Source organism: Mustela putorius, unplaced genomic scaffold, assembly GCF_011764305.1.
Source record: "Mustela putorius furo isolate JIRA1106 unplaced genomic scaffold, ASM1176430v1.1 tig00003909_pilon_pilon_pilon, whole genome shotgun sequence".
NCBI classification, from domain to species: Eukaryota; Metazoa; Chordata; class Mammalia; order Carnivora; family Mustelidae; genus Mustela; species Mustela putorius.
Window position 1 is genome coordinate 33,567,061 of NW_025422057.1, and position 24,725 is coordinate 33,591,785.

The 24,725-nt window shown below is 45.7% G+C and overlaps 1 protein-coding gene across 6 annotated transcripts in view; it reads left to right on the plus strand.

Moving 5' to 3' along the window:
• Window positions 1-5,026, plus strand: part of MYOF (myoferlin) — a 164,700-nt gene extending 159,674 nt beyond the window's left edge. For all 6 annotated transcript variants that reach the window (XM_045068911.1, XM_045068912.1, XM_045068913.1 and 3 more), the window contains 4 exons: window positions 471-661; window positions 2,480-2,589; window positions 2,966-3,113; window positions 4,464-5,026. In XM_045068911.1, coding sequence (XP_044924846.1) covers window positions 471-661; window positions 2,480-2,589; window positions 2,966-3,113; window positions 4,464-4,502 — 488 coding nt within the window. In that variant the 3' untranslated portion in view covers window positions 4,503-5,026. The remainder of the gene's footprint in view (window positions 1-470; window positions 662-2,479; window positions 2,590-2,965; window positions 3,114-4,463) is intronic.
• Window positions 5,027-24,725: the final 19,699 nt, after the last annotated feature.

A 24,725-nucleotide genomic window follows, 5' to 3' on the forward strand; every position in this document is an offset into this window, starting at 1 on the left:
CCCCACAACCCCTCATCAGTCTACTGCCTTCCTCAGTTGAAGGTAAAAAAGCTTCACTGTTCACCTCTCAGCACGATATGACTCCTAAATAAGCACAGGTAGCCACAGTGCCCACAGTGCCTCTGTTCAGGGTAGCTTGAGACTGCTCTGAGCACATTTCAAATCTGCCTTCGGCAGATATCTATAGATGTTTAATTCTTTTGAGCTTGTAGAAGAGCTCTGTTTATATTTGTATCTTTGAGAAATAAACCACATCACCCTCTGAGACAGAGAGCAGTGGACAGACATTTCTTCTACCACTTTCCATCCTATCCAGAAGGAATTTTAAATGTCTACCAGGATCCCTTTCTCTAACTCACCCATTACCTGCTTGAAATCACTGTCTGCCTCTCCCCTGACAAGAACCTTCTGTTCACTTGTGAACAATGGCTGATCCATTGAAGCTTATTTGGGTCTGTCTCCTTGGCTAGGTTTCCTGGAACTTGACTTGCATCGTACCATCATTCCAGCAAAATCATCAGAGAAATGCAATTTGGACATGATTCCAGACCTCAAAGCCATGAACCCCCTGAAGGCAAAAACCGCCTCACTATTTGAGCAGAAGTCCATGAAAGGCTGGTGGCCATGCTATGCAGATAAAGATGGCTCCCGTGTGATGGCGGTAGGACTGTTTCCCAGTTCGGGTCATTCATTCCTTTTGTCATTTAGGCTCTGCCCGCCCTCAGCTGATGCCAGATAAGGAAGTGTTAAATTGGAGAGACCTTAAGTTACAGGAATGGCTTGTACTGGGATCCCAGGGGAAGGTGATGGGTGCTGTGAGCATTTGTGTGGGTTCGTATGGAAGGTGGAGAGATTGGAATGGTGGAAAAGCTGGGAGCCCAGGCGGATACATGGTATTTCCTGAGGACCCTCCGTCACCGGGAAGGCTGAGTTACCCTGAGCTTTTGGTACAATTCAGTACAGAAAAAGGAACTTCAAATTCCAACTCTTCCTGTTAAAAACAATAAATTTAAGAAGGTGGAGGAAGCAGGGAGTCCTGACATTCACTGGACACAAAGGCTGGAACTTATAAGCAAATTGAGAGAACTTTCAGGTAGACTGTGATAGAGAAGCAGAAGTCCGGGTCGCCGTGCCAGGTCAGAGAAGAGGACCTCATTCATCATGTACTGTTGCTACTGCTAACAGCTAACATCCTAGAGCACTCATTAGGAGCCCAGCAACATGCTAAGTGCCTCACATTCATAATCATGGTTTTGAAAACAACTTTGAGGTATAATTTACACAGAATAAACTGCATCTACTTAAAGTGCACAATTCCATGAGTTTTGACTGATACACTTCTGAGACCATCACCTGAACCAAGATCCAGAACATTCCCATTGTTCCAGAAGTTTCTTTGTGCCCCTTGCAGTCGACTCTTCTCTCCACTCCTGACCCAGGAAACCATTTATCTGTTTTCTACCACTACAGAGTAGTTATACATAATCTCATTTAGTTGTACTGACAATTCCATAAAGGAGACATTATCTCCAGTTTGTAGATTCAAGAAACAGGCTGGGGGTAGAACATTAAGAAATATTTTAACTGAAGCATACTTAACATATAAATTTTTTACTTAAAAAATAGAACTACTACTGAACTAGGTAAAATAAAAAACCAACCCCCAAAACAGACTAGGAGAGATGTAGCAACTTGCCACTGTCAGACCCCTCACTTTGTCGTACTCGTCAGCAGAGGAAGTCCTCCGGCTCCACCACCAAGGCAGCTGTCAGGGGTGGGGTCCTCAGACTATTGGTGACCTAGTGGGCATTCCAGGGTCCAGAAGGCCTGTGACAAGTCTGGCCATAAAAGTGGGCAACTTTTAGACCTCTTTGGGCCTCAGCATCCTCGAGTACACATGAGGGTCATCACAGTACCTGGTTTATAGGGTTGCTGTGAGCGTCACACGGGATTATCCATGTAGAAGCCTTAAACGGTGTCCAGTGTGTCACTTAGGAACCTGTATGGACACAGAGGCAGCATTCATTCATTCATTCATATATTCAGCTCAGTACATCGAGTACCCACGGAGTGCCCTCCCCGCTCCGTACAGCGGGGCGAGCATGGTTAAGCAGGAAGTATGGAGCTGCATGTTGTCATTAGCAGGATTTAGGTTAATCTTTTCCAAATAAAGTTACAAAGGACGGTGCGTGAGAAGGCAAAGAGATGGATTTGAGAAAGTTAGAGGACGGGGTACAGAGAATGAAAAGTAGGGAGCAGACGGAGGGAAAGCAATTTGTCCTCTCAGTTTCCCACATGGGGTTGCTTCAGAAACACATGGAAGAGGAAATGCGATGAAATCTCTTGAGGAAAATTTAGGGCAATCTAAGGATTGTTTTACAAAAATAAAAATCATTGCTCAGGGAATACTCCTTGGGTTGAAATGAAAATATTTGTGAAACGTGATGTCATGTGTTTAACCTGTTCTGCTTTACTGAAGGGGAAAGTGGAGATGACGTTGGAAATCCTCAATGAGAAGGAGGCGGACGAGAGGCCAGCCGGGAAGGGACGTGATGAACCCAACATGAACCCCAAGCTAGACCCACCAAAGTGAGAGGCCCTCTTTGTTCTCCATGATGTCTGATCCCCAAACACCTGCAGTCTGAAAGCCCCCCCTTCCAATACGCTTAATGGAATGGATTCGGTGTTGTCTTAATTTTGCACTTCATGGGGGTGGGGGGCAGGGGGTGGAGAGCTTGGTGATCTAGCTTCATTTTAACTTCTCCCCTTTCCCACAAACCAAAGTCCAGAGTATCTTCAGCATCTTAGGGGGCCATAAAATGTTAAAAAAAATCTTTCTCAGCCAGCTAAGGGGAATAATGTCTTTGCTTGACTTTATCAATGTTATTAAGTGTTCTTCAAACTGTGTTAGGTTCTGAAGTAGAATACCAAGTTGGGTGGGTAAAACCATTTCTTTGCAATGCAGCCGACCAGAAACCTCCTTCCTCTGGTTCACCAACCCGTGTAAGACCATGAAGTTCATCGTGTGGCGCCGCTTTAAGTGGGTCATCATCGGCCTGCTGATCCTGCTCATCCTACTGCTCTTCGTGGCCGTGCTCCTGTACTCCCTACCGGTAAGGCCCTCGGCCTCGTGAACTACAGTCGGCCGTCCAGCTTGGTTCTTGCCTTGGTGGCTGTTCAGTAGACTGACCTAATTAGCAGTTGCGGCGTTGCAGCCCTTCAGCCTGTGGGAAATTTAGTGATGTGTGTTGTGATGGAAACGATGTTCTTAGGGTGTCACAGATTATAGGCAGAACTTCCTCGTTTGGGGGAAAAAAAAAATTGGTTTCAGGAATTCTAGAAGAAATCCCTCAGACTTTTAGCAATGTGGGTCAGGATAATAGCCAGCATTTCTGACTGATCTCCCTACCTTCACACTTTCTTGTCCCAAACCATCCTGCAAGCTAACTCCTTACCCTAGCATGCACAGATCCCCAAATCTGGGCTCGGTATAGGTCTACATTAACCCTGAACATCACCCAAACTAGCTAGTCCCCCAGATCCCCACAGGGATTGCCGTTACCTGCCAGGATGCCTTTGCTAATGCTGTTCCCTTGCCCATGTTGTGTCTATCAAAACTTTGTTCTTTACGGCCTGCATCACATACTCTCCCTTTTAAATTTTCCTCAGTCACCTCAGTCATGAATGCCAGTCTAGATGGGAGGTTTGCTGGTGGTGGGTCCAGAACTTATACCTTCATTCTTTCAGTCGGGATTTATTGAGCATCTACTACATGCTAGGAATTGAGATGTTGAGGTGACCAAGTCATGATTTCTTGCCCACGAGCAGTTCATGGCCTAGGGACAATAGACATATGAATAAGTAAATTACTATGAAAGCCAAGCTTTTATAGAGATAGGAACAGGTGAGCATAGGATCCTATGGCTGAGGATGGTTTTTACCAAGGAAGTAAAGCCCATTTTGCCAAGCGGAGAAGGGACACTTCAGGCATTTAAAGACTTCCTTTGACTCGTATTGGTAATAGAACAGCTGTTTTTGTTAGGGTAACAGAGTCACAGCCACAACTGCAGAGATATAAGTTCTCTTTGCCCCCAGTATCATACTTTGTTGATGCCCACACACACTGGTTTCTACTTGCCAGTAGTCTGATTGGTCTTGACCATTTAAAAAACAGTAATCTCTTCTTACTGATTTAGATTCTTTTGATTTAAACCAGTGGTTCTCAACTGGGGGCAGTTTTGCACTCAGAAGGATGGGTGGCAGTGTCTGGAGACATTTGGGTTGGCGCTTTGGGGGCTGCAGCTGATGGGGGGCAGGTAGAGGCCAAGACGCTGCACATGCCACAGTGCACAGGCCAGTCCCCGATGACAAAAAGTCATGTGATTCTAGATGTCAGTAGTGCCTAGGCTGAGAATCCCTAACTTAAATATTTTTTTTTAACATTCTTTCTGTTTTCTTTTTAGAATTATTTGTCAATGAAGATTGTGAAGCCAAATGCATAGCAAAAGCAAAGCTTCTTTTCAAGTCATCCAGCAATGAGGGAATCCTGTCTCCATTTATGGACCAAAATCAAGAGCAATTTTGTTTGCATCTGACACAGATCCCAGCAAGAGGCTTGTCAGGTCACTTCACCAAGGCCAGGATTCCTGGAGGGTCCAGGTCCTCAAAAGTCAGGCCAACAAGCAACATTTTTATTTTGTTCTCTATCTTTGAAGTATTAAGTTTTAACCACATTTTTCAGGATATTTTTTAAGGTGGCTGGTTCCATTTAAAAAGCATCTTTTTTATGGGTCCGTAATTTTATAATTCAATTTTTAGAAATTGCTGAAATCAAATTAGACCATTTCTGCATCTTAACTTCATATACTTCTTATTTGTAATCAACAAAAAGGACTGTGCGTTATAAAATAGAACAGTCATTCTTATTTATGCCTGCAACTATTTTTATGATATTTTATATGAATGAATGTCATGAGACTCTATTCAATCTCTGTGATGAACCCAAATAAAAACATCTCACCTTTGATACGTAGCCATTCATTGTAGCTGTGCGCTGAGCTGGGAAGGAGGCAGTTCTCCGTCCTCTGGGTCTCCGAGATGGAATGCCACAACATACCACTAGGGCCATAAAGCTTTCATATGTGTGCTGCCAAATCTTAGCCAGTGGGCCAAACTGAAGAAATACAATAAATAACAAAAGCTAATGCTTATTAAAAGTACTTATTCTATGCACAGCATTGTTTCAAATGCTTTATGTATATTAACTCATTTAATCCTCAAGATAATCCTATAAAGAAAGGTAACATCAACCCCATTTTCCAGTTAAAGAAATGAAGGCACAAAGGTGAAGTAATCTGCATAAGGCCACATGACCAATAAACGGTAGAGCTGGAATTTGAACCCAGGCAGTCTGGGTTCTTTCCTTCTTCTCTTCACCACCACACTGTGGCCACCAGTGGGAAGACTGTCAAGAGGGGCATGGAACTGAAATGGTCAAGCAAAGAATGACAGTAGCAACCAGTATGGCTTCATGCCAACAGCAAACCATCAGCGTGCCTTCCAGAACATTGTCCTGATACTACATGAGACCATGGTGAGATCAACAAACCATTCTATTCTAAACACAACCAGGGGGAGCAAGAAATCGTACCATAATGGTGATGCTTCTCGGCATTTAGATAACATACCACAGTGGTGATGTCTTTGCATTATTGACGAGTTGTTTCCTATTTTGAACATTTTATGTTCTTCCCCAAATTTTAACATTCTAAGTGGGCTTGACACATAAAATGCTTGAGAGCCACAGCATAACTAAATCAGAATGCTCGCCATTTCCCCCAGGCACCTTGTACTCTCCTCCCTGAGTCTGGGCATGTTATCACCACCCGAAATGCCTCCACCTACCTGCTCTGGTAGCAGCCCTGCCCACCCTTGAAGTTCTGGTTCAGATGCCACTTTCTCCTGATACCCCTTAGGTCCCAATGTGATCCTTCAATACCAGATGCAAACATATTAATACAACCTTCCTGGAGAGATATACTAAAAGCCTTAAAAAAAGGTTTATGCCCTTTGACCCAATAATTTCTCTCCTAAGTATTAATTCCAAGGAAATGACCAGAAAGGCAGCCAGAGGTTCATGTACAAAAATGGATGTGATAGTATGCTTCTTACTGGTACAAACCAGAGACAACCTAAATGTCCAACTAGAGGGGAATGGTTAAATATATGGTAAAATCCCTATAGTGGTGCAAGGATGAAAGTATATTCATTTTTAAAATTGTTACTGACATCAGAAAATGCTAATATGTGAGATACAACCCCAAAAATCATAATACAAATCTATATAGAATAAGCCCCCAAATATATGGGTGTCTATAAAGAAATGCATCAAAATATTAGCAGTGTAAGGAACTTATGCAAGATTTGTATTTATGCATATTGAAATAATTTACAAAAATAAATCAACATTGGGGGTTCATAACAAACTGAGAGATTGAGCTTGAGGAATATGCTATAGTTAGTTTCACCTTGTAACGATCTAGGTGTGGCTTGTTTTCACAACAGACTGTAAGCTCCTTTAGGACAGAGGTAACACCTGTGAGATCACCCCAGGGTGCCCCAGAGCAGGCCTGGATCTGTATCCCTGGTCATGCCTCAGACTCGTCCGCATCCTGGGAACAATAATGCCCTCCTCACTGGATTAAGGTGAGGGCTGAATGGAATCATGTATGGAAAGCTCCTTAATTATATCTGAGGCCTGGCCAGTACTCAACTCAGGGAAGCTGCCAGTATTACATCAGACTGGTACATCTGAAGTTCTGGTTCCAAAAAGCAGATAAAAGCAGACTATTTTCCTTCTAAGACTCACTAAATAGGAGAAAAGCAAGCTAGAAGACTGCCTTCCAACTCCTCAAGTCCTAGAAAGAAGGTGGGGGTCTCAAAATCAGGAGGGAGGAAAACTACCATTTCAGGCAGTAAGTGTCAAAGCTGGTATGTGCGGCTGGTGGCAGCGATACCTGTTTTCTTCTAGTGCTTTCCAATGGCTCCAGTTTGGGGACTCCAGGCCCTTCCTGTTACGGGGTTGATGGGTGTCATCATGGCCTCAGTTATTGACAAGCTCAACTCCTAACCCTCTGGAGTCACACCGGACCTACCCTCAAACCACTACTTTCTTAGAACATTACATCATCTTGCTTATAATTAACAAACGGTCAACAGCTTTCAGCTAATTTAGTGGAGACTCTAATGATGTAAGGGAGACAATTCCACTTAAAACGGAATTTTCTTAGAGGGGAAAAAATAGGCTCCCCAAAAGAGCTTTGCTCTTTATTATTTTTGAATATTTAACTATCAGTACGGCCCTGACACGAGCCAATCAGAGCAGAGGCTTTACCCCATCACAGCGGAGAATGGCTATTACCAACCTAGAACTGCCACACCGGTCCGTGCAGGCTGAATGTTAGCCTTCCTTCCAGGGAACCCCACCAATACACTCTCCCATAGTCCCTCCCCTAAGGAATCCAGGCATACCTAGGAGATACTGAGGGCTTGGTGAATACAGATCTAGCATAATTAAGAGCTCTAGGATTTTGGGTAGAGTAAATGGGCTTCAACTACAAGTCACCAGCAGCATTAGTCTAACAAGAGAGGGAACCTGTCCTTGGAAGATGGGGAGCCAGGCACTAACTTCACTCTAGCTATGCAAGTCCTAGATGGCATCTTCTTCTGACGTAAGACTGTTTCCTCTACATGGAAAAATCCATTGTTGAATGCAGCTATATTCACTATCTTGGCTAATCTTACTATGGAGATGGCTTCTTAAACTCATGACACAGCCTCTGCTGGCTTCACACTTTTGTTCTGTAGCTTCCTCACCTCTCCCAGACTTCACAGAACTGAAGAAAGTTAGGGCCTTGCTCTGGATTAGGCTTTAGCTTAAGGAAATTGTTGGAGCTTCTATCCAAACTCCTAGAACTTTCTCTGTATCAGCAATAAGGCTGTTCTGCTTTCTCATCACGTGTTCACTGGAACAGCACTTTGAGTTTCCTTCAAGAATTTTTCCTTTGCATTTACAACATGACTGACTGGCTCAAGAGGCCTAGCCTTCGGCCTCTCTCAGCTTTCGATATGTCTTCCGCACTATGCTTGATCATTTCTAGCTGTTGATTTAAAGTGAGAGATGTGCAACTCTTCCTTCCACTCGGAGGCCACTATAGGGCTATTAACTGGCCTGATTTCAATATTGTGTCTCAAAAAACAGGGAGCCCTGAGGAGAGGGACAGAGATGGGGGAACAGCCAGTCGGTGGAGCAGTCAGAACACACGCATTTATTAAGTTTGCTGTCTCATATGGATGCAAATCATGGCACCTCCAACCAGTTATAATAGTAACATCAAAGAACCCTGATTGTAGATTACCGTAAGAAATAGAATAATAAAAATGAAAGAGTTTTAAATGACCAAAATGTAATGACACAAAGAGAGCAAATGAAGCTGGAAAAATGGTACCAACAGACTTGCTCGACGCAGGGTTGCCACAAAACTTCAATTTGTAAAGAACACATGCCCGTGAAGTGCAGTAAAGCAGAGGGCAGTAAGAAGACCCTCACCTCTACTGAGCAGATCAACCGACGGCTATAAGGAAAGTCTTTTTTCCTCCCTTGCCTTCAACAGACCTAACGGGAATGCGCGAGCATGGTTCCTTTGAGTAACTGTCTATGGAGCTCTATTAGGAACGAAATAATTCCCAGAGAGAGTATTAAGCTGGCTTTCTGTGTAGCACCCCTCCCCCTCCTCCCATCCCCCCAGAAAAATGCTTCATCTTGTCAAAAGATAATGGTCCCTCATTTGAGGTTGTTAGCCGCCTGGTGACCTATAAATGATAGCTAAAAGCTGGAACTAATCACAGTCCAGTCAGATTGTCGCTTCGCTGTGAATTAAATACCACTTAGTCCTAACTGATTCTAGCAAGTGCCACCATTACCGTTGGAGCCTTCATTAGGAAAATAAATCTCCATCAATGTCTTGGGGATGACAGGGAACTGAAAATCCTGACAGGCTAACATTTGATTTTGTTTTGTTCTTCCTTTCTCATTTCAGGACTGGGGGGGAAATTATATATATTTATCTGTATAAATATATATAATACATTTATATATAAAATATATTATATATGTATATAATATGTATATGTCACAATTAGACCTGCACATTGCTAAAGAGCTATTTAAAAGGTGGGCTGAGTTCCGAAGCCTATTTTGGAAAAGGAGCAGAATGAGCTGAGCAGTCTGGTTTTCCAGCTGCTGGCCAAGTAGTAGCTCTTTGCCCCTCTGAGTTCACCCCGGCTCAGGGGATTGTTTGTCCAAAGACTGGAACGGACTTGTTTCACCACTGTTGAGCAGATGTTATTACAAATACAAGTAGAAGGCAAGGGTGCTTTCCAGAAACTGCCGTTCAGTTCAGAGAAAGTACAACTTGACAGCCATGTGGGGAACCAACAGTGACAATGATTTCAAAGTTTAAAAACCCTCTACAGTTTAAATATTTCATGCTAAATACATTTCTTTGTGAGGCCAATATGTTCAGTACTCTGGACCATATGCACGTAGCCTCCCAAAGCAGATGGGAATTCCATTCCAAAGAATGCTTTTCAGAGTCTGCTTGCTGTGGAATTAGTTCATAATGGAGTCGACGTTGTAAATAGATTAAGCACCCGCCATCTTTGTAGCCGAGTTTTGTGTTTGTTCAGGGTTGACTGGCAACTCCCTAATCTTTCTTAGGTTAAACATAATGGTGTCCCAAGGAAGATCAAAGGAAGGCTGCTTTTCCCTTGGATATACATCCCTGAAATGAAATGCCAGAGTTCATGAAGTTCAAGAAAAACACAAGAGAAACGTGTAACACGGACTAACTGCGAGACCTAACGAGTAAGAAAATGTAATGAAAAACACAGGCCTGCCATGTGTATGGTCAGACTCAAAACTTCAGGGGTGCAACTTCGTAGAGGATACAGACTCCAGATTTTTACTATCTAAATAAACTTAACAGAAAGAAAGATTATAATTTTTTGAGCACAGTAAATTGAATGTTTCTCAGGGCAACCTGATTTTGCCAAAGTTTATCTCAACTTCTTAAAAAGGCCCATTCAGCCCCTGACTAATATTAATGCACTACTTCCATGTGTTTTTACAAAATCCTAGAGCCAAACCCGTAATCCTCTCCCCATCATATTTCAGCTAAGTCCTGCCCCGGCAATTATCAGGAAGAGGACCAGGAATATCCAGCTGGATCCCAATGCCGCACGGCAGCCTCTCAGAAGGGGTTTCGCTTGGGTCAAGGGGATAAACAAAATGAATGGATGGAATTCTGTCTTCGAGGCGGCGAGAGTGTGGGGCCAGGGGTTGCCAGACGTCTGGAAGCCTGTGAGCTCAGCCGGGTCGATCACAGGATAACACTGTGACTTGGGGTATCCTGTCTTCAGCCTCTTTTCCCTCCTCTGTGAAAGTAAATGCTGACTTCAATAAGCCTGTCTGTCCCAGCATAGTTTATGGTTCTACTGCCCTGGGCTTGGTTTCCTCACCTGTATAAAACTGGGACGATAATCCTCGCGGAATGATTATGGACATAACATTACTTAAAATATCCAGAAGTGTTTAGAATGGTGCTGGGACAAAGCGAGCATGCAATGTATTTGAGTCCGTATCTTAATCATCGCCTTCATTGCCACAAGACAAAAACAGCCAAACAGACATGGGCCCAAGGGTTTCATCCGTGTTCTGCTTTTGAAAAGTGTAGCCTGAGAAAGGATGCGAATCACCGCTATCCCAAATGATGCTGATTTCCCCCCAAATGCCAACTGCATGTTCTTAAGTAGAGAAAGCAGGCAAAAGTGCTGAGGGAATAAGCCAGTCCCCCTGGCTTATCCAACAAAATGACCGTATTTTCCAGCAATTCCACTTCTGGGCATATTCCCTCACAGAACTGAGAGCAGAGACTCCAACCTGCTTGAACAGAGAAACCTGGGGCGGCAGCATGCACACAGCCGAAAGGTCAAAGCAGCCCAGTGTCCACCAAAAGACAAGTGGGTAAAGCAGATGGGGCATGGGGATACCATGAGATAATCTTTAGCCTTCGAAAGGAAAGAAACTGGGAGCCATGCTGCAGCTTGGCTGAGGACCGCATAAGGCTTGAAACGCCTTGAGACCCACAGGAGGGCACTGTGCCCAGTGGAGTAAGCCAGATGCCGTACCATGCCACCGACACCGGTGCCCTGACTACCAAACTCGGGAGACAGGAGGAGACTGGTGGTCACTAGGGGGCTGAGGAGGAGCGACACGGGGTGAGGGGAGCTTCTTGTTTAATGTGGACGGTTTCAGCTTCGCCAGATGGAAAGCCTCTGTGAGATCAGTGATGGAGCCACGGCAACGGGAACGCACCTGGTGCCGCTGAGCCGCGCACCGAGACATGCTAAGTTTATGTCACGTCGGTTTTACCGCCATAAAAACAACAGGCAGAGAATGAAAGGTCCTTTCAGATAGACTCTTCCATGAACTCAAGGGCCTCCTCTTCTCTAACTCCCCGTGGATCCAAGAGGCCAGTAATACTTGCTGACTGACCATGGAGCGAATCCTGTCTCAGAACCCAAGTGCAGGTCACACAAGGGTCTTTGATCAGCTAAATGCAGCACTCACAGATCAGATTTGTTTGGCCCAAACTGCCTTTTTTGAATTAGGTGTCCATACTTTAAAAATAAGAAAAATTTATAATAAAAATCATATTTTGAGCTTTTCTTAGGAAATTATAAGGCCTACTTATTAATATTTCTACTATTAATATTTCACAATGCAAAAAAAATAAAATAAAAATCATCTGGAATCTCCCAGTCTGGGAAGCTCTCTCGCAGTCTCACCCCATCACAGCCATGCCCCTGCCCTGCTCTAGACTTCAGGGCAACACCACCCTCCCTCCTGGACCCTTCTCACCCTCCCCAGATGCGTCAAGTCAGCCACAACCTCAGTTTCCAGGGAAGTACAATTAGTGTCTTTCAAACAGACTCCTGTCAGAAAAGAACATGTGGACGGCCAATATGGAAAGAAGCTCACTCTGATGACTAAGGAGGAAAATACAAAGATAAAGCCACAATGAGGTATTTTCCCCACCCCTCAGATGGGCAAAAAATTTAAAAGTCTGACTTCAAATACTCATGAGGGATTGAACAACATATATTTTTTTACACAGCTGGTGGAGTATAAATTGGTTAAAACCACTGTGGAAAACAATGTGGCCTTATCTGCTAACACTGGCATTCCCTGCTCTGTGACCCAGCAACTCCACGCCTCAGCTTCTACCCTAGAGAAACATCGACACCAGGCACCTGCAGACAGATACCATTTCCCTGGAGAGACCCCCCATGTCCATTAACAGCAATTGCATAATGCGGTGAGCTTTAGTTCTATAAAAACATAGTATAAAGCTCTGAATGAATAACTGGGAATGAATCACAGCCACCCAGGTCATGCTTAGTAACAATGTTGGGTGGGAGAACAAGTCAGAGAAGAATCCCTAGAGCATTCTTTCTTTTATAGACAATTTAAAAACATGTGTAACACCAAACATATTGTTTAGCGGGCTAAGACATGGTAAATCTACAAAGACAAGCAAAGGGTTGTCAGCCCCGGAAGATGGAGATCTTCAGGGAGGGCAAGAGATGGAACCAGGTGAGGGCTCCCCGCCGCCCCCCCGGGAGGCAGGGGGGCAAAGATAATGGTAAATGTTTCTTTTAACTGGGTGGTGGATAAAGAGATGCCTGTTTGTGGAATCGTTATTATTTATATTTCTTTTTTATATTTTGTACATCCTGTAAAGATACTTTTTTGGAATCAATATGTAATTTCTCAAAAATCTTAAAAGTTGCTGCTTCTCCCGAAATGATTGGGTCATTGCTTGAGGTTAAACATGACGAGTGGCTTTTTTGAAGCCCTCACACTCATGGCAGGGTGGCTCTGGGAACACACACAGGAAGTCGTGTAAAAGCTGTTTATCACCACCATTCAAAACCTCAGGTAAAAAGAAGGTCAAAAGAGTGTCAGAGTCTGGGGCTTTTGGCTGGCTCAGGAGGGAGAACCTGTGACTCTTGATCTTGGGGTTGTGGGTTTGAGCCCCACACTGGGTGTAGAGATTACTTAAACATTTTTTTTTTTTAATCTTAAAAAAGACAGTAAAATACCAGAGTCTAGCCAGGAAACAGAGTCCACATCAGGGATTTTAGTGGAGGTACCTCCCCTAGGAAGGGGGGACAAGGAGGCAGGGCGCTGTCGCAGGGGAACAGGGACCTGGGGGAGGGGGGTGCAGGCACTACCAGCCACACCGCCCAAAACAGAGCCAGAGAGGGACAAGTGCCCTGTCTCTTTATTCCTCCTGCCCTCCGCTTCCCAAAAAGGCCTCCCGTGGGCCAGCCGTAACCTGAGAAATGAGAGTTTGCATAGTGCCTACAGAGTTGCTGCACAGAGGCGGCGGGTGGGACAGGGGACCACACTAAGCCCCCGCAGCCGGCTCCTGGGCCTGCATTCTCTCATTGCATCGCCGTGGCCCCTCGACTGAGTAGGTTCTGTGCCAGTCCTCTTCGGGAAGACTATGGTTCAGAGAGGCCTAAGACCATCAAGCAATTGAGTGGTGGAGTCAGGACTGAGACCCGGACCATCTGAGCCCAGAGCCACTCCATCGGCGGATGCTCCTTCCTCGTCTCTACCAACATAGCTTAGGTCAGATGAAACAGTAACAAAATCAACCAGGGGGATCAAAAACTGAAGGATTAAATTCAACTATTTAATGACTGTCTTTCTCCCCCACAGGGCCACATTTGTACTGTAATTTTCATTCCAGGACGCCTAATCAACCCTATGCTACATTTGTCTCGGGGAATGAGAGGAGGGCTCCCAGAGGAAAACCAGCTGACCTTCCTAGTCACGCTAATTCCACGTGTGCCTCGGGGAGCCTCCCCTCCCGGCTCCCACCAGCTCCCAGTGAGCACGGGGAAGATGGGTGCGGCAGACAGGAAATCCAAGGGACACCGCTCCCTTTCTGCCTACAGCCTACAAGGCCCAAACACCTGGCCTAGGAAATTCCTCTTTTTTCTCATCACTGCTTTTAAGATTTTAAAACTAATTCATATTCATGATAGAAACATTGGAAAATGCAAAAAAAAAAAAAGAAAATTAAATATATCTACATCATGATTATGAGAGAACTACTGTTAGTATTATGTAATACTTCCTTCTAGTCTTTTTTTTTAAGATATAAAGTTAGGATCTTGACCCCAGAACTTCCCTGCCCTTGCCTTCACAACTGTCTAATTTTATAGTTTGCTGTTCCTCCCCCTTTTAAAATTATATTCTTAAACATTTTTCCACATATCAGGAAAAAGAACTAATTTTTTTTTAGAGATTATATTTATTTGACAGAGGCAGGCAGAGAGAGGAGGAAGCAGGCTCCCTGCTGAGCAGAGAGCCCAATGCAGGGCTCAATCCCAGAACCCTGGGATTATGACCTGAGCCGAAGGCAGAGGCTTTAACCCACTGGGCCACCCAGGTGCCAAAAACTAATTTATAACCCATTTAAAATTCCATCATACACATCTACTATACTTGAATTAATTCCCTCTCACTGGATGTGTGTTGTTCCCAGTTCTTTGCTATTTTAAGTAATGCTGCTTTAAACATCCATGCACCAAGTTCTTTGCCTGCATTCTGGGGCCTCTAAGTGTATTAAGCTGTTAACATTATAAAGGCAAGACCATGTTTGCCCTGCTTGCCCAACGTTATTGAATGAATTCATGAACGGATGAACACATGAAAGAGTTTTGCATTAGTTCTGTAAGTAAATCCCTAGAAGAAGACAGAGCTTTCATGATGTTAAAATAAGGGTAAGAGAAGAAAGACAAGTACATCAATTCTAAGAGTCAGTGTGGTTGCTCTTATTTCGGTGTAAAAAGTGACTTGGAATGTCCAGGACTCTAAGGTGAAGGAAACAATATCATATGGCTGGTCTTAGCTGGTTGGTAAAAAACTCAGAAAAAGCAAAGTGATTTCTTAAAACAAGAGGTGATAAAAATGTCTCTGCAGGATCTTCATCCAGTTCCTCATATTTGCTAAGTCCACAATAAATGTTAAGTTGGTGGTGGTGTTATTATTTATAGAGAAATACCTTTTTTTAACAGCTTTTAATAAAAGCCAGAGCATGATGGGAAAGCACATTCCTTTCCAGGACTATGTTGTTACGGCTGTCACATGTAACTATTCAGGAAAGAGTACGGCTTTTAAATCCTTTCCCAGGTATTTTTCCTACCCACCAGATGTTTGATCACCAGCTGGATGGTGATGCTCTTTGGGGAGGTCTGGCCTCACAGACTGGGGATGCACCAAGCCCGTGGGCCCCACCTGCAAATGGCCGCATCCAGGAGTTCCTTATGGCTAGTTGGAAGCCATGTCTTCTCAGCACAGGAGTGGGTCCAGGCCGATGCCATGGTTCTGTGCTCTGTCAGTACCCAACCCCCGCACTGCCCAGTCTTACCTCTTTCAGACATTTTCTCTCACCCACGGATGCCACCATCAGCATCTACTTTATCACACCAGACCTGGTGTGATACATGCCCAGCCCTTGCTGCCTGGAAGACTGGCACATTCAGCGCCCATGATGGCATAAAAATACTAATAATGATGATAATACTTCCTTCCCAACAGTCTTGACCTCAGGACAAAGATAGCAGGGGAGGGGACACAAGGAAGCTGGCAGGCTATCTTTGTGGTACTTGTGGGGAGATGGCCACTGCCAGGCATTTAGGAAGAACCCAAAGAAGGCACTTGCTTGTTCAAGTGGAGGCCAAGCCCCTAGGATGGACATTTCAGGGGGGATCTCCAAGGCCTCTGGGGGCCATCTCCATCACCTTGTCCAGAGCCTCTTTTTTCTCTTTGCTCCTCCTCTTCTCCCCTCTCCCTTTCTCTTTCCTACATTCTCCTTTCTTCTCTGCCTCTCCCACCTCGCCATGTTAATCTGTAGCTCCTACAGGTGTTACTTCACAAAGGCTGGTACTTAGAGCTGAGCCATCTGCCAGCCAACAGGAACAGAGCCCCTGGCCTCCTATCTCTGTGTTCCTGAAGCACCTGGTCTTGTGCCTGGCCCACGATGAATGTTCCTTACTGAGTCCTTGAATAAAATAGGAAGGACAGCTGTGCTGCGTTCAGTCACCTCGTGTAACACTGCCTCTGTAGGAAGGAATGATGCATGGGCATGCGATGAACTTTTACCCCAAGTACCTTAATACACATGAAAATGGACTTAAAGCCTGGGATTTACGTGCAAGTGTGAAGCTCTGTAAAGATCTTGCCTTATCTGACAGATTTATTCCAATTTGGGCATTCCATTTCACAATCTTTTTATTTTAATCAGATTTTGATGCTTTGTCTAGTATAACACCAATGCACAATGCCTATACATTTTCATTAAACACAAGGACTTACTTGGGGTAAGTCTAAATATAGACTCTGTGGGTCCCTTCCATCCTGGAAAACCTCAAAGAGAGAGGCTATCATTCTCCGCTCTCCAACCCCCAGCTGCCAGTGAACTGCTTCTCACATGGGCTCTGTGTAAAGTGCTCCAGGGTAAGGAGCAAAGAAACAAATAGATGGATGGATTTAATAACAATTATGGTTTACCTGAGCAATGCTAGGGAGGTGAATTCATACGAAATAAAGCTGTAAATAGCCAGTTAAATTGCTATTTAACTAGCAACACACACACACACTCACCACCTCTGTCAATCGTTATTACAAAGTATACTCCAAGAACAGTATCCATGTCTTTCCCTTGGCTTTGCAACCCCGTGGCACAAACAGAGGAGGAGTGCCTTCCCCCAGTTAAAGATATCTTTACATTCTCCTAGTCTAGCACAATCCTGGTACATAGTTGGTACACAGAGATACATCTGATCCCCACACTCAATAGCTCTGGCCAGCTCTCATGGTGCTCAGTATATTGTTGGGGAAACAAACACACAAACAAACCATTAAAACATGATATGACTGGGTGTCTAGAGCCAGACAGGCTGGGATCAAGTTCTGGTTCCCTCGTCCCCCTTCCTAGACAAGGAGAAGTCGTGCAGCCACTCTGAGTCTCAATTTCCTTTCTCTGCCATACAGATGGTAATAATAGCTCAGGCATTAAGAAGGTTTTTTGATAATAAAGCACTTAGCACAGAGCTTAGAATTCAATAAATGTGTTATTATTATTATAATGATGATGATAATGACAATTTCAACAGAGGAATATAAATAGATTAATCATACATCTGGAAATGCGGTCTGATGCATTGCAAAAAGAATATTCCATCGGAAAATCAGCCAAGATTTCTTTGGGAGAAAGGGAAGGGTGCAAAGGCCGCTTGGGTCACTGCTGTATTTCAAATACTGTCCACAAGATGGCAGCAGCAGCCTCACGTTCCCTCTTGGCCCAGAAGGCATTCCATTCAAGCTACATTCCACCGAACCCCGCCCCAGACAGGCATCTCTGGGACATATTTTAAGTGGAAGGTGACCAGCACCGCAACTAAAGGATGCCCTTCCTTCTGGAATGCTATAGAAGTCTGACTAGACAGACAGCGATGCTCTGGCCTTGGGAAAAACTGGAAACTACCCATCCATTCATTTACCTCTTCATTCCTTCTACAAATACGTGGAGACCCTACAGCATCCCAGACACCGTGCAAAGGAATATAGCTGAGAAGGCCCGGCCTCATGACCTCCTGGCCAATCACACACAAATGAGACCGGGGTAGATCATAAGGTGTCTCCCATCAAGCCGAAAATGACAGGCTGGTGGAGTGTGGCAACACACCATTGGAGGTCAAGCAAAGAAAAACACACACATGTTAGGAGTCCTCCGGGGACTCTGCTTTGTATGCTGACAAGGGCGAGAGGGAATTCAAAGTAACAGAAGTTGGTAGGATGAAATCATGATTGGGGGTTTTGCCCCCTGTGAAATTACTTATGTTCTCCCCCCCCCTCTTTCAACTAGAAATTTGGGCCAGGCTAATGGAAGCTGTCACCTGGAATGTCTGGGGCAGTTGTACAAGGTTACATTCCAGGCTCCGAGCAAAAAAATGCCAGCAATTTGCCTTTTGTCAACTGCAAATTAAAGTAATTTCCATGCAGAGGGTTTCTCCTGCTGGCGGTGAGCACCCCAAAACCCCAGGGCTGTCTGCAGCAAGCCTTTATCTGGTCTGCCGACCGGGGCAAACCCAACCTGAGCAGAAGGAGCCTCGGGGGTGTAATCAGGGGATGGTTTGCTTGGCTCTTCTCTCGCTGCAGCCCTAAACCACGTGGGCGTGAAGCCGGGCCTGGAGGTGGGAAACAGGGACAGAAGTGTCTTCAGTTCTTTGTAGTACTTTCTAGGGCGTGGGACAAGAATGACTCTCGGTTTAAAAAGAAAAAATGAAGAAAAGGTAAATTTATGTGTGCCGCCACACTCAGTGCTCTGATGACAACAAACATGGCCAGCATTAGGGAGAGTGCCCTGCAGCCATGATGCTAAGGACATTCCAGCCACGCTTCCCTGAATTGTCAGAGAAGGTGAAATATCATCCTCATTTATAGATGAGGAATTTGAGGCTCTGAAAAGTGAAGCAGTTTGGAGAAAGTCACCAGTCTTAAGTGATAAAGGTGGGATTTAAATCCTCTTTTGTCAAACTCCCGAACCTGGATACTTCGCCTACGCAGTGTAGAGGGGAACAGAGAAATGTGTTGCCACCGAAAACAAGGAAGAGGTTATTCATTCGTCGATTCAGTAAGTATTTACAGAGCCCTCACTTGTATCAGACACTAGGCATACAGAAGTAAGCACTGTCAACCGCAGATTTATCTCCACGCGGAGAAAGTGCTGCCACAACGGGTCCAAGGTTGGAGACCAGAGGCAAACAGACCAAAGAGGGAGGCCAATGCGTAGGGTTTAGATCAAGAGCAAACAGACAAGGCATCTTCAATGACTCGTAGAAGGAGAATTTTATGTCTCCGGGAGGACTTGTCACCCTGGAAAGAGCTATGAACTGTCTCCACTCCCCCAACACGCAACCCCCCCCCCCCCCGGAACTCTATACCCAGAGCCAGTGCCTGGCTGGGGCCCTTGAAGATTCCGGAATCTTTCCCATCCTGCGTTCTGTCCCACATGCAGCTTCCACTGGAGGCGCGCCCTGTGTGACGTCATGGGAACCCCGTCAGCTTCCCTAACCTTTCTGGGCCTCCTTTTCCTCATTGGTTGGATAGACGACCCGAGATCTCTTCCAGTTCGAACATCTCGGATGGCTGCCATTTGCTGGGCACCACCTACGCTCCAGGTGCTGCTCCAGATGCTTACAGTCATTACCTTATTTAACCCTCATGCACACCCCATGAGTGAGTGTGGCACTCCCATTTTGTAGATGAGTTTTAAAACGCAACGGTATACCAGGTGATTTTCCAAGGTCACACAACTAGTAAGTTGAGTACCAGGATTTAGAGGCAAGGCTGGACCACAACCACTGCCCCATCCCCTCCCTCACCCAGCCCCAGGCCTCCTGGCCTAACGTGACTTATTCCACAGACAGAACCCATGTCGGCCACTTCCCCTGCACCTAAGTCCTCTTGGCCCTCCTCCTCACCACCCCTCAAAGTACCTCTAAATTGATTCCCCCCTGGGGCGCCTGGGTGGCTCAGTGGGTTAAGCCGCTGCCTTAGGTCAGGGTCCTGGGATCGACCCGTGTCTGGGCTTTCTGCTCAGCGGGGAGCCTTCTTCCTCCTCTCTCTCTCTCTGCCTGCCTCTCTGCCTGCTTGTGATCTCTCTCTGTCAAATAAATAAATAAAATCTTAAAAAAAAAAAAATTGATTCCCCCCTAACTTCAAACACCACAGCAGCTTAACATGGTCCCTCCTTCAGTTTTTCCTCCCCGTGTTCCCACCACAGCAAGGCCACTTCCACTCTAAGCGGCACCACCTCCTCCAGCAAGGACCTGTCTTTCTCAAATATCTCCTTCCCTCTGGCATCTTCAAACCCTTCCTTTCCTTGCGCAACTCTCCTCAGCCCCGGCTTGGGAAACACCCCCAACTGGACCAAAGACGAGGTTTCTCCCCTGGGCTATTTTTGGAAGACCCACTCTTCATACCCTGTTCTTACGACGTGGTCTGAGCATCCATGTCACTCCCCTGTGCTGCCCTCCAGACACCGCCAACTGCAGCCTCTAAATCCAATGACCTTTCCTCAGTGCTTATTCCTGGAGAAGCAGAATCTGCTGTCGACCTGGATCCTCCGGACTCCACGGCTCTCGCCTTCTGCTTCGCATCACCTTTCAGCTGTTTCCTGACTTCCCTGAGCCTCCGTTTCCCAACCACTAAAAGAGGGGAATGAACACCAGCATCGCGGGGCTGCTGTAGGCACTGACCGAGAGACCACGCGATGACAGGCTGAAGGGGCCCTAACTGGTTATTACCACCAGTTGCTTTTCTCTTAGGTTGGGAGAATCTCCCTTGATTTACCAATTTTTATGCTACCCCACAACAGCAAACACTGTAAGTCCCATGGGCTCCTGGCCATAGGCAGAGATCCAGGGGCACTGGGTGGCTCAGTGGTTAAGGATCTGCTTTTGGCTCAGGTCATGATCCCAGGGTCCTGGGATTGAACCGCGCATCTGCATCCGGCTCCCTGTTCAGCCGGAAACCTGCCTCTCCCTCTGCTTGTGTTCCCTCTCCCGCTATCTCCCTCTCTGTCAAAATAAACAAATAAAGATCTTTAAGGGGGAGGGGTAGAGATCCTTCCTGCCCTAAGATAACCCAGAAATCTGCCTTGCACACAGTAGGTGCAGAGTAAGCACCCTGTTGATGGTGATGACTGCCTTATAACCTTGAGCTACTTTCCCCAGTCTTTCAATTTCAGTAAACCACAAAATGCTTTTTCCACCACGGACTTGGCTGTTTAACGGTTTCAATCCTTTGAAAAGGAAAATGACTCCCTTATTTTTCACTCACTTTCTGGTGTTAGAGCCCTTTGATGTTCCAAAGTTCTTTCAAGAAAGCCTCTTTAGTAATAGGACCTCGGTTTTTGCCACAGGGAAGTGAACTTGAACCCTAAAGGTTGAGCTGGGACCCTGGAGTCCCAGGCAAGCGTTTTTTCTCGCAGGCTCCAGGCCTGACCTCAGCCCGGAGCTTGGAGAAAATGCTATTTGCAAGCTCTTCATCCTTCTCGAAGCTGTCATTTTCGTCAGCCTCACGGGGCATTTTGACAAATGCCTTTGCTAATTACTTAATTATTTTGGCCAGCACAAGTGTGGGGGCTATTTCCTTAAAGAAAAGAGGGTTTAGCTTGTCCATTCTTATCCAGGCAAGGCTTGAAAGTAGCCCTCCTTCAATCCTATTAAAGTGTTTGGCTAACGAAGCACCCCACCAGCCAAATTAACTCAGATACATTATGATGCAAGAGCACAGAGGCACAAAGCTCTCCTTCCCCAAAGCCAGGCTAAAGCTAGCATCTGTTTTCTTACGCCTCTGGCTTGTTTCTTCTAGTTCAAGCCTCTTTTGCATGGGAAAGAAACCTGTGCTTATCTTGCTGACTTTCAATTAAAGAAACAATTAGGCTAAATGGCGTCAATGTGTCCCTCCCGGAATTAGCCAGGAGTGTGAGCCTGTCACCTAGCCCTCAGCACAGCAGGGTGCGCTCTGGCGGGAAAGTGGGGACAACATTCTGCCCAGTGGGAGGCTTTCCCCAGGCTGCCAGCCCTGACCTGAGTCTCTGGAAGAATCTTGTCTCCCTAAGAAGTGCCCTCTCTGAGCACCCTCTCTCTCCAAATAACACTTAGCCTCTCTGCCGCATACCCTGGCTGTGTCTCTTACGGCACCCTGGAGAAAAGACCCTTGGCCAGTTCATTGGCTCAGGGAACACAGGAGGCCAATATAAACTCGGAATCAAGCCCGAGACACAAATTGTGTTTGGAAATGTGAATTATCCACGGTGGTCCATCCTGATCAGATAAACAGCCAATGGCCCCATCCAGAGGCTAGCACTGTGTCTAGCCGGGTAAAGGGTGGCTGGGTGTGGGGGACAGCTCCGGCCTTCCCCCTGCCATACCCAGCCTGCAGGGAGAGTGTAGTTGGGGCACAGTTGAGTCCTGGTGAAGCCCTGGAGGGGGCAGGGGACTCACAGAGGCTCCAATTAGGGTTGACCCAGGTATTTGTTTGCACAGCTGGGACCAGAGAAACTGAACTGACCCTGGGTCTTTCTCATGAAAATGCAATGAGGGCAGAGCTGCCCCTGAAAATACCAGCATGCTGCACAAAGCCTAGAGGACCACTTCACACCCTCAACCAGCCTTAGACTAAGGGATCCTCAGGCTAAGGGATCCCAGACACACGCTCCCATCTCTGTGCACAAGGAAACTGAGGCCCAGCCAGGGTGAGAGGTTTGCGCCTGAAGTCACAACAGCCAGTTAGAAAACCTGAAAAGCACACACGTCATTTGCTGTGATGGCTGAAAAAATAAAATTCAAAGGGACAAATTTAACCAGAGTCTGTAGATCTATTGGATCTTTATGAAAACTTTATGGTTCTAGTGAGGTTCATAAAAGAAAATCAGAGGAAATGGTTGTCATTCTCCCTAAATTATTGTATGTGCTCCATGCATTTCCAGTTAGAATACCAAAAGGATTGGGGGCGGGGGACGGGGTTAGTTCTAAAGTGGTATTAAAATTTATCTGGAAAAATAAACATGGGACAATATCTGTGGAAAAGCTAAAGAACAACAATAAGGCAGCAGTAGTCCTACTAATTATTAAAATACATCATGAAATGACAATAATTAAAACAGTTTATGGCAGAGAAAAAAAATAGTATAACAGAATAAGAAGGGACCATAAATAGACTGACGTACATGTGGAAGTTTTGTTTATGATAAAAGTGGCACTTTTGTTCTGTGAACAAAGAGAGATCATTCAGTCAATGATCTGGGGTCACTGCCAATCAGCTGGGCAGAATCATGAAGTCAGGCCCCTACCTCAATCCTTCATACCCCCCCAAAATTTTAGTTGGGTGCAGGATTTAAACTGTAAAAAGGAAGCCATATAATGTCTCAAAGAAAACATGCAAAATGTATAATCTAAGAGTGGAGAACTTCCTAAGCAGACTATGAAACCCATAAACCAAAAGGGAACAACTGATACATGTGACTACAAAAAAATGTACAATTAGGAGAGAAACAAAGCAAGTGTTTGCCGTTTGTGAGCATAAAAGTTTAGTTTCTGGGGCGCCTTGGTGGCTCAGTGGGTTAAGGCCTCTGCCTTTGGTTCAGGTCATGATCTCAGGGTCCAGGAATCGAGCCCCACATCGGGCTCTCTGCTCGGCGGGGAGCCTGCTTCCTTCCCTCTCTCACTCTGCCTGCCTCTCTGCCTACTTGTGATCTGTCAAATAAATAAATAAAAATCTTTTTTAAAAAATAAAATTTTTTAAAAAAAGGTTAGTTTCCTGCTTTACAGAGTGTACCTGAATCACCAAGATCTGCAAGTACAACTCAACAGAAGAACAAGCAAAGGAGGTGAACACGCAGGTCACAGAACAAAAGATCCAGGGTAACCTGGTGAAATTTACAATGGCACCACTCCCACTCCTTAAACAATCTCTCCTATGGCTTATTTTCGTCAGAAAACCCATCCGTGGAATGTTTAGTTATGTATTTGCTCAAAATCATCACTGTCAGTTTGTTCTCCCTGAGCCTGCACTGGGAGGGAGTGGGAAGAGTCTCAGGAGCAGCCGGCAGAGCCAGGACATCCCCAGGGGCCAACTTCCCGGCCTGCCAGTCCCCCAAAACACCAGCAACCCTCCTGCAGGGAGGTCAGGTTCCCGGGCAGGTACCATGTTGCCCTCCTGCCCTCCAGGAAAGGAATAAAACCCTTTTGAATGTTCCAGGAAAGGAACAAAACACCTTTTGGGTGTCACCAGCCATTCACGTCACCTCCTGCTAACATCTGCCTCACTGCTGCCCGCTCCCAAACCAGCTAGAAGGGCAGAATGGATGGCTAACACTCACACTGGGCTTAGGTCTCCTGCACCTCCAGCCACCTGTGCGAAGAACCCAGAACTGAACTTTTAAAAAAATGCCTCTTAACAGTAGTCACTCCTTCCCTCAGAGGAGCCATCCTCCCTTGTCAGTTCTGGCTTTATGCACAATTCCATCAAGGCTGGCCATCCGCTGAAATCTCTTGAGTGCGGCGTGTTAAGGACATTTACAGGAGCCTGCCACAGTAAACCCCGGAGGGCAGAAAGGCTGGTCAAAGGCACAGAAAGAGGACAGCAGTGCAGCGGTGATGCCTCATGGATGGATTAAGAGATCAAATGAAGTTAGCCATGCCGTGTTTACGAAGCCAAGGCAGTGTGTCATCCAGCTGAGAAATAAAACGTTTTACCCCCAGAAAGAATCACCCTGTGGAACATCAATAAGTGAGGTAGTGATGAGGCTGGAGGTCAGTAACTCTCCTACTTGGGTTTTGTTTGTGTGGTGGGAGCAACGTGAGAACCAAGGAGCCGCCCGCAGAGTACAGTGTGGAATCAAATGAAACATACAGCCTTGACCTGCACGGGAACAGACGAAGCATGTTCGGCATAAACAGGAAACTCCAAGGGTCAAGTTTATGTCACCTCAAGTGTTTTCCTGTGACCAGTTAAC